Here is a 10,055-nt window from a genome sequence, read left to right as displayed (position 1 = left end):
TTTGTGCATCAGTAGGCAATCTGGCCTACTCAGTGCTCCAAGTGAGGAAAAATGCCATGAGGGCATTTGAAACCAAGGGCACATTATTAAAGAAAAAAGAGGGAATGGACAACGGACAGACAGACATACAGATTACTTTCTGATTTAATGTGACACTGAAGGAAGTCAGACTGAGACTCAGACCTAACCATTTGTCACGCACTCCAGCTTAATGTTACCTCTGCTTAATGAGCACAGAGGGAATGCCCAGCAGTAACATCTTCAAGGACATAATTTTGCTTGTGGAGTAGCTGAAAAACACATGATTCCTGATGGTTTTTTTAAATGTCAGTGCAGTTCATCACATACTTGTCTACACAAGAAAAGTGCCAGAAAATATTTCCACAGGCTAAATGAGGAGTCTGCCAGTTCATGCTCCAGCTCCTATGTGCTCCTGCTGTAGTAGTGCAGCAGAGCTACACCACAGCTACAGAAACTAGAGGAAAAGGCTCCTGCTACAGAAGCAGCACAGGATCAATATAATTTAAGCTCTGTGGCTTCTCAGTTCCCAAGAGTATCGGTAAAGGCAGCATTCCTTACAGAGCTAAATGTCGCAGAGAACTGGGAATCTGCAGTCCAAAGTAGAGTCACCTTGGCTTCTGCACTAAAATTATGCTCTAGCATCCTTCAGGATGCTGAGGAGCTAAAAGCCATCTTTCCTCTCACCTCCCAGCTGGCTGTACCTCTTATGTTTCAGCTTTCAGAAGCTCAGGAGAAAATTCAGCTTTCTAAGTAAGGAAAGGAAGGGGATGTCTAGTTATTCTAGCACGGAGCACCAGAACAAAACCCAAGATGCACTTGTTCTCATCTCTAGGCAGGACAAACCTGATGTGAGAAACTACAGTATTTTGTACCTCTAACTCATGCTCCAAGACCCCCATGGCACTTCCTGCATGCACACATAATTTAGAAAGGTAAATCAGCACCAAAATACTGTTTTGAGTTTCCTTTGAAGTACCTAGTATTGATGAAAAGTTCTGCAGAGAACTGTCTTTTTAGGGCTGTATGAGCAGTGGCTATCCAAACTCCCAGGAGGGAAGAGGACTCACAAAAACAACATTTAGGGATGAGAGGAGATTGTAGGCTTCATGATCCACTAGGATACTTGCTCAGGTTCCTCACTTTTGAAGGTGCTGTGGAATGGACTGAAATACAGTAAATCTTGTCTCCTACACTGCAGGTTTGAGGCTGCATTTGCTTCCATTTTCTGAGCTAAGTATAGCATTTGGGATATCAGGTAGGTCATTAATGATCCATGGTGAAGACAGGGAGAGGAAGAGCAGCAGAGATGCCTGTGCTGCACTGAAACAAGATGCAGGTGCTTCTGGTTTGCATTCCAAACACATCCCCACTTGGGGCTGCACATAGAGCTCCCAGACACACATCTGTGGATAAGATTTAGTCAAATAAAAGTCATACTAGTAATAGCCCAATCTTTGAGCACAGATCAAAGGAGAGGCGAGTGGAGCTACAGCCCCTGAACCTGACTGTACAACTTGTCTTTTACCCACCACTTTTTATGTTAGCAAGGACAATGACAGGAGTAAAATGAAAAAAGGAGGAGTGTGAATACCTTCTGTGTACATGAGTAGATTTAGGAACCCCAGAACACTTTCTTCCCGGAAATATTTTAATTTTCTGTTCATTTGCATTTCTGGAGTGGAAACATAGTACAACTCACACAAAAAAAAATCACACCAGCGCAAACTACACTTTGGTGCAGTAAAATCAAATTTTTAAGTATTTGACATGAAAAATAACAAGGATATTGGAAAACATGATCATAGGGAACCTGTGAAGTATCTTCTGTGCTAGTAGATAGTATGAATTGACCTGCAAGTAAAAACAAGGAATGTCTAATTTCCAGGAACAACTTCCTCTGAACTCCTGATCAGAATTTTGAAAATAAACTTTGTAAATTCTTCCTTGGAGAACAGCCATGGAGACCTGAAGATGCCACAGGTCCTATGAGAGGGGTTCAGCCAGGCCAGGTTGCCAATCAGGCACTCATTTTAGTTTAGACCCCCTGCTACTTGTTGGTGAAGAAATTCCTTCTTCCCAGGAAGAGTCATTCTGGACCCAGTTGCCATACAGTGCCTAGGGCAGTCTATTTAGCCCTGGAGGGCTTCAAGATGTTTCAATGGTATTGTACTTTCCTGTGCAGAATGACCTTAGCACCTTCAACTCAATGGCCTTGCTGGAACCTAACATGTAAAATTGCAGCTTTTCTTTTTTTATCTCACCTACCTTGATATTAGGGAATACCAGATCACAATAATGGACTTATATCTAACATTTTATACACAGTTTTATTAAAAAAAAGGCAGATACACAATTAAGGTGCCAAGATGCATGAAAAAAGTTTTCTCACTTCATGCAAGCAATTGCCATCCTGAGTAATATTCACAAAATGGAGACTTGCATTCCAGAAGGAAAAAGCTTTAAACACCTTGAACTTCATTCTCCAGCTGACTGATCTGCAGAAGCTAACTCTACAGTACATTTCAGATCTAGATCATTGGGCCCCAAAATCCCTGGCTAACCAAGAAGTTTCATTTATATCTATCAGTTGTTTTTTTTATTCTGCTTGTCTCCATGTCACAACAGAGAGCGACCTTGGCAGAGACAGATGTTTGTTTTACTTGCTTTACAGAGAGGTCGTTTTCATGCTCTTTTTCATGTCAGTCTCACGTTGGTGCCTCTTGGCTCTTCTTCCTGTCACGAGCCAGATGAGTAAAGAACCCGCCAGGACTCCGGCCACTGCAGCCACAATCACAGCCCAGTAGGGGACTGAAGGTTCGGTTTTCTCCAAGTTGAGATCTGCATTTCTGAAGGCACTGTTTCTCAGTGTGGAAAGAAATGGTTTCTCCTACAAAGAGAGAGCAAAGGTTTTACTGGCCACAGACCACTCAATGGGCAGCATTCAGGCAATACGCTATCACCCCTACCCAGAGAGGAACTGTCAGTTTTTAGACAGATGTATCAGCTGTTTCTGCCTTCTGTCTATCTTAGCTCTTATTGCCTGGAACTTTCTAGAACAAAAAAAGGAGCCACCTGAGACAGTGATGTCATCATTGCCAAATTTGTTTGCTGCAGACACCAAAGAGAAAAACACAGACACATTAGAACTGGCTTAAACGAGAGGCTTTCTACTGCAGTGAGGATGATTTTTTTGCATTAAGTTTTAAGTAGTTTTTCCTGTGTGTAACAAAACATATTTTATCTATTTAAAGCCTTCACAAACATACTCTCTTAAATAATTTTACCAGTAAGAAGAAAGGAGAAAAATAAAAGTGGTTAATGGAGAGTATGGACATCTTGACCTTTACTTACTGGGTTTGGACACTTGAGTTTTGATCTGTCATGGGTAAAGTTGTTGTAACTCTGCTTTTCACCAACTGGCTCCAGCTGGAGAAGAAAAAAGCAATAGTAAACATAATGATGATTTTTTTTCCTTCTTAGACTCCAAGTTTTGGTTACAACTTTTTATCCAATGTTTTGGTGCTTGCAGCAATGAAGAAATGTGGTAAAAGGTGCATCACAGGAAAGTTTCCAAACATTTTAACACTCGTGAACCGAAGATACTGAGAATCTGATGTATCGTGTGCAGAAAAACTCCCTCAGAATGCAAGAAACATGAGAAGCCTCTCCTTCTTTTGCACTGCGTGAAGGAGAAAATAATTCTGAATACCACATATTTGAAATATTCTGCTAAAACAAAGTTTTATGGTTCACTATACACCCAGTTCTCCCACATACACATCTCAAATGACAGTATAAACCACAAAGAAAAAAAACACAAAACACCACCACATGACAGATGTTAGTCATGTTACTTAGCAGAGCACTGAAAGATGCTTAGGTATCACAGCGATGGACTTCAGAAATAAAGTAGTTGCAGAGACAGGATTAGACTGTGCCAACCTTTACGGTCTTCACTCAGACAAGAAACTCCCTGGGAGTTTTAGCTGAGGCTGAGTTCACAAGATTGCAAGAAGTGAAATAAATTGAGCTTTTTATACTATCAGTTGTCAGCTAAGTGCCAATAGCTGACCATAGGCTCATTCCGAGTCCATTTCAGACTCAAAATATATCCAGGCTAATGACATAGCATTCGTGGTTGGCTAGGAGCGCACATGCCATTGGTTACCATAGTTAAGCTAACAAGTAGAGGCTTGCTCAGTCATGTTAACTGTTAAAGTGTCTACAACTGGGCATGGACATGCTTGAAGTAATGACTTCAGGACTGGCCCATAGAGAACCACAGAGTTGTCATGCAGTACTTCTGGGAATACAGCACAGAGGAGTGCTAGTGCTTCTGCTGTTGTCTATACGTGTATTTACTGTCCTTAAGTGATTAAAGTGTCATCTGTATGTTGGAGAGAAATAATACCACAACAAGCCCCACATAACACAGAGAAAACAAATTCTGTTCGTAAGATTCCTGCATGAAAAAACTGGGAATACTTTCTAGTTCAGTTAAAAAAAAAACAATAAAAAAAAAATAAAAAGGGAGGTAGATGCAGTACGACAAACTGTGACTAGGGAAGGGAAGAAAGCTAAGAACTGAGAAGCAAAAGAGAATGCCAAGTTTTGCTGATTGTTGTGGGGTCCTGCTGGACTCATATAAAAGTCCTAATCACTCGGCCTGCACACCAGCTAATGTGGTGAAGACTGAATTTGGTAGTTTTGTTGCATCTTAAAGGGAACAGCTCAGACTCTGATGTGGTTATTTGCAAGATGTGTGGCTCATATCTCATAGCATTCTGTCTGCAGTACAACTGGTTATTTGTAGATAATTGTAATACTCCTCGTGCCAGGGCTCTTGGTGAGGAGTCTGGCGCAGAGTCCAGACAAAGTATGATAGGATGCAAAATTCTGTAGCCAGCCATGTGATCTTCATCTCTATGTGATCTGTTCCTCAGGAGCATTAGCTTCTGAGTTTTGATGATAACAGTATCCCCATGTCCATGAGCGTACAGGGCAACTTCTAGAAGAAACACACAGCTCCTCTAGAGCACATGGCAAACATGGAGGCAGAACACAAGCTAAACACACTGTCTGTGAGCTCTTCTTCTTGGCCAGGGGACCAATGAGATGGATTTGGGACCAGTGGGGGACCCTTAAGACTACAGAGTCCTCTGACTTCAGAGAGCAGGAGCATGCTTTGCTTTGCATGAAGCAAAAACGAAAAATAACATAATGTTGAAGGAGAGGCTCCTTAAGCCATCTCCATCCCTGCATGCCCATGCAGTGGACAGGCACAGTCAGGCCCTTTATGTGTACTGACAAGAATCCGTGTCATTTGGCCACGAGCCTGCAGCCTGCTGAGCTTTTCGGGGAACAGGGAAACAATACGGCCTTACAGTAAGCTTGCACAGCCTCGCCATACATGGACTGTGAGTGAAAAGCAGGGATGTGTTACAAGAACTAGATTTAAATAGTAAACAGTAAAATCTTCAGTTGGCATAGACCCACAGATCTCTATGGAAGGGAATAGTTGTGCTTTGCATCAGTAAGAACCCTGGTAGGAAGCTTTGTGTCAATATCCTTACATGCGTGGGAAATGAGTGACAGTCTGGACAGAATAAAACTCTGGTGGCATAGCAGAAAGACTGGTGGTGATTCAGGAATGAGTAATGGCCAATAGGAACACCACGTGGCAACAGAAACCCAATTTAAGGCTGCTACATATCCAGGTATCATCACATTTTCTTCTTGAAACACTCAGCCATGTTCCATGTGAATGTTTTCCATGTTTGCCTGGGGTTTCTGGGCCACCATTAGCCCTGTTTGAGCTACCACACAGTGAAGCCTACCAGACTGCTGTCATCTGGAGTCCTACACACGGTAGCCTGACAAAGAACAGGCAGATTTGATGTGCATACAAAAATCAATTTCTTAGGCATGTGCATGCACTGTACATCTACTGCTTTCTGTAACCCTGGACCTACAGCTCATATGCTACACTGGGAAACTGCACCAATTTCTGCCCTGCATTTCCCCATTCTTGCGCTGAAGTTCATTCTGGAGTATCCTGTAAGTTCCTTATCTTGCTTAAGCTTTTACTTAAACTGAAACGAAATTCCCCTCTGTTTATGTTTGTTTCTTGTACAACGCAGGATACAGGATTTCTGCTACTGCAATGTATTTGGGTACTGGTGTTTATGAGACAAGAGGAGGAAATGTCACTGTGGCATGAAAATGCCATAGTCCCTTCAACCATAGGAAACATGATGGTTCTGAAAGCAACTGTGACCTTGCAGTTATCAAGTGCAGCATGTGCCTCTTACACACTCTTCTAGCACTATTCAAAAGCTATAATTTCTCCAAAAAAGACAGAAGGAATGTGACTGCAAACAGAGGCATCATAGGTGTGATTTTGGCCCACCCGTTAATTTCAGTGACTACTAGAATTGCTTCAGACACTAGCGTGGGTGATGCAACCTGTCCACACTATTAATGGCAGCAAAATTTAAATCACATGTATGTTTTCCTAATAAAACTAACAGAATTCACTGAAGAAAGGCAAGCTTATTCAACAAACATCTTCAGGAAACTTAAAGGAGTAAATGTTTTACTAGGCTGATTCTTTTTGTTTGTTTTAATGCAAGTTATTTACTGAATGAGAAGGGAACTTGTCATTACATTAAGACTCTTGGGATTTCTAATTCTGAATCAGCAAAAGATGCTGTTTTATGCAACATCATTGCTTTGGATTGTGCTCCTAAGCAATGCAGACTGAGAAGGGTCTCAGAGTTGAGCAGACCCCCTCTTGTTAGGATATCAATTTTATTTCTTGCTTACTGTTTCATTTCACACACCTTTCTTATGATCTTTTGTAGAGACTGCTGCTACAAACACATAGGGATCTAGGTCGTAACCTCTTACCATATTATTCCAGAGAGCCATGGCCATCTCAGCATAGCCTCTTACACTGAAATGAAAGCAGTCTGCAGCAAAGAAACTCAGATCTGGCTTGCCGTTCTGTAATAAAAGCAAAAAACGTATTTCTCGGGACATTTCAACCTTAGAGTTCTGACATATTTTATCTAGTATGGCAGACTCACTTCGCAATTTTGGTATCTTCCTAAAGGCAATATGCCTATATTTTGGTACTGCAAATAAAGTTAGGTATTCCTAACTGTGGGCTGGTTACTGCATCCTGAGACCTTCTTTGTAATGCAGCCTGCTCAACTTCACACAGCAATTTTCACAACAAACCTAAATTTGTCATTAAACCAACAGCCACAGCTGTTATGTGGACTCTGCCATTGACCCACAATCCACCACAGAACTGACAGAAAGCTGGTTGCTTATACTTGCTTGTTAAACTTCCATAACAATTTGCTGAATTTCAGGCAGCATGAAAAACTGTGAGCTTATCCAGTTGTGGCAAATGTCTGTTTTAGGGAAAATTTACCTCATCAGTATCAATATGATAACCATTCTTTGGACTTGAAGGCTGCCAGAACAAAATGGGCATGATAGGACAATGGTATTATGCAAACTGTGTGGTTTTGACCAGGATTCATGCTGAATATTTCTATCTCTAAATATATAGCATACATAATGCTAAGGCTGGAGAAAAGAAGGAGAATCAGTGTCTGATTTCAAAGGCTGCTTCCTGTTTCCAGGCTGGGATGATCCAGGCATGCAAGTGCTAGTCTCTGTGAAGGAAACCTGAACATACTCCATAACCTAGATCTGAAGAAAATTGCGGTGAATGCCAACCAAGCCCCCAACAAGGGAAGCAAGAGGGGAACCAACACTCAGTTTAGAAGAAGCTAGTGGGTGCTTAGGTTTAATGCATGGACACTATAGATGATTCCTAAAGTCATTTTTATTCACAGGCATAACAGTCTTTCCTGTCACTCTTATTGCAGGTTCCACCCTGTGCTGCTAGACTATGCAGAGAGAAGAAAACACAGTCCTTGTGAGATGGATCTTACTGCTTATCTTTTTATTTAAATAAATCAAGTTATTGGTCCTTGAATAATGGGAAAAAAAATAGGACTTACACTATCCAGGGGCAACAAAGTGTTTCGGAAAAATGGCTGCGTGACAACCACGAAGTCCTCACGTTCTTCATACCGACCGCTGTTGATCAGCTGTAAGGCTTCAGCCTGTATGGAGTTGCATGATTGGAAACAGAAAAAAAATTTACAAGGTTCATCTAACATTTGTCAGCTATCGAAACCACGCATATTACACTTCTTGCAATGTAGGAAGACATAAATTATTAGCATAAATCCAGATGATTCATATAAAGCAGTCCAGAGAATGGCTAAGAAAATACTTTGGTTCGTGAAGAAAATGCATGGAAGCTAGGATAATGTAAAATGAAAAGCTGCTTAATTTAAAAAAAGTAGTTCGTACCTTACTTACAGAAATCAGTGCTGCAGAATCACAAGAAGATGCAAATTTACAGATAATTGAAAAAAAAAAAAAAAGCCAAAATTTTTAGAAGTTACGAATGAGTTCAGAAGGCCAACTAGAGACTGAAATGCAATTGGTTTTTCAGAAAGATATACTTCAAGTAAAATAAAACTTAAACATTAAAAATTCACCTGCCGCTTTTGAAAACCATGGCAACAGACATTTATACAGATAGTAAAAACATCTCCTTCTTACTTGCCAGATAATGGGTATAAATCCTAATGCTCCTGGTTATATCTCAAAACATTCCTAACCTCACTTCTTTAGTTAAGGAAAATGTCCCCCTGGGTGGGTTTATACAAGTATTTTCCAAGATGGATTTTTTGTCAGATTCATCAAACATCTGGCCAGAGCCAGAATGTGAACTGATGCAGTGATTCTTGTATTCAAAGGATGGAACGATGGAAAAAAACTTTCTGCTCCAATAGCTATTCATAGCCTTTGTTAAATTTGATTGAATCTTAGGCCTGAGGCTAGATAAAGTCTCTCTTAGACAGTGAGCTGACCCATGGTGAGCTATCTGTGTGCACGCTCTCAGTCCATGGCAAAGGAAAGAAATATCAGGTTGGTTTAGTTCATTTTCTCTGCTAAGAGTTACCACAGAAGAGCTGATACAAGGTAATTTGTCACCCTTGCAGTGACATGTTCATTCATGTGAGCTTTTCATTGGATTCATAATGGACAAACACATATCAACACAACCACCACCACCAGTAACTACTTTTCAGCTGTCGAAACAGCGACTGGAAACAGAATCCGTCTCGATCTGCCTCCAGCTTAGAACCAAGGTCAAATTATAAAGCAGTGTAGAAAGACTTGCACTGCTACTAACTGGTTAGCTGTGTGGGGTTTTAGTTAGACTGTAGCCAAATTGTTTCCCAGTCATCCCATTCTGTCTTGCTGAGGATATGCAGAAGAGTAACAGCAGTGAGGGAAGACATATAAAAAGACACAAGTGAAGACAACCAGTTACAGAATCAAGGTATTACCTGAAAATCCCTGTTAAGTCTCTTAATTTCTTGTAGTTCAGAAGAATTTTCCTCAGGGTTTAAGAAGCATGGGCAAACATTCCTTCAGTTAAAGAAATACTAGAATTAAAAGCCAACCTGGAATAGCCTATGTGGTTTTTCAGCCATGTGTGTCTGCTTCATGAAGCTCAGGACAGGTGCTCAAAGCTCCCATGCCGAAAGAAAGCCACCTCATTGCCTTACAAATGAACAATGCTTCAGAAAAAAAAAATCCATAATGACTTAGTTTTCCAAGTGAACACCTGTCATAGCTGGTAAGAGCTGCAGGATCCACAACTCTTGAGTCAAACACAAAAGTATTTGGTATGCCACTTAAGCAGGAAATCACACGTGTCAGAATGAAAAAAAAACCCAAACCACCCAAACACTACATGTAGGCTTACAGCAGCTTTTCAGATATCTGTGAGGTTAAAGGTACAAATACAAATTGCTCATGTAGTCTGACCCCTTAGACCTCTGTGTTTTATTCTGTTAGCTCCATATCAAGAGGTAATTTACCTGTACTTCACTGAAATGCATCCTCTAAGAATGTGCTTGGAATGACTATGA

At 40.9% G+C, this 10,055-nt stretch overlaps 1 protein-coding gene across 1 annotated transcript; it reads right to left on the bottom strand.

Annotated features, from left to right (window-relative positions):
• Positions 1-2,686: 2,686 nt before the first annotated feature.
• PLB1 (phospholipase B1) lies at positions 2,687-9,581 on the bottom strand. Its single transcript, XM_010192883.1, has 5 exons — positions 9,468-9,581; positions 8,061-8,165; positions 6,931-7,026; positions 3,373-3,447; positions 2,687-2,908 (listed from the first exon to the last, which is right to left on the bottom strand). Exons 3-5 carry the CDS (start codon positions 6,955-6,957, stop codon positions 2,687-2,689), a joined length of 324 nt encoding a protein of 107 aa, XP_010191185.1. The 5' UTR covers positions 6,958-7,026; positions 8,061-8,165; positions 9,468-9,581.
• Positions 9,582-10,055: the final 474 nt, after the last annotated feature.

Source organism: Mesitornis unicolor, unplaced genomic scaffold (assembly GCF_000695765.1).
Source record: "Mesitornis unicolor isolate BGI_N332 unplaced genomic scaffold, ASM69576v1 scaffold16439, whole genome shotgun sequence".
In the NCBI taxonomy this organism is placed as follows: domain Eukaryota; kingdom Metazoa; phylum Chordata; class Aves; order Mesitornithiformes; family Mesitornithidae; genus Mesitornis; species Mesitornis unicolor.
This window is presented reverse-complemented; position numbering and strand designations above follow the sequence as displayed.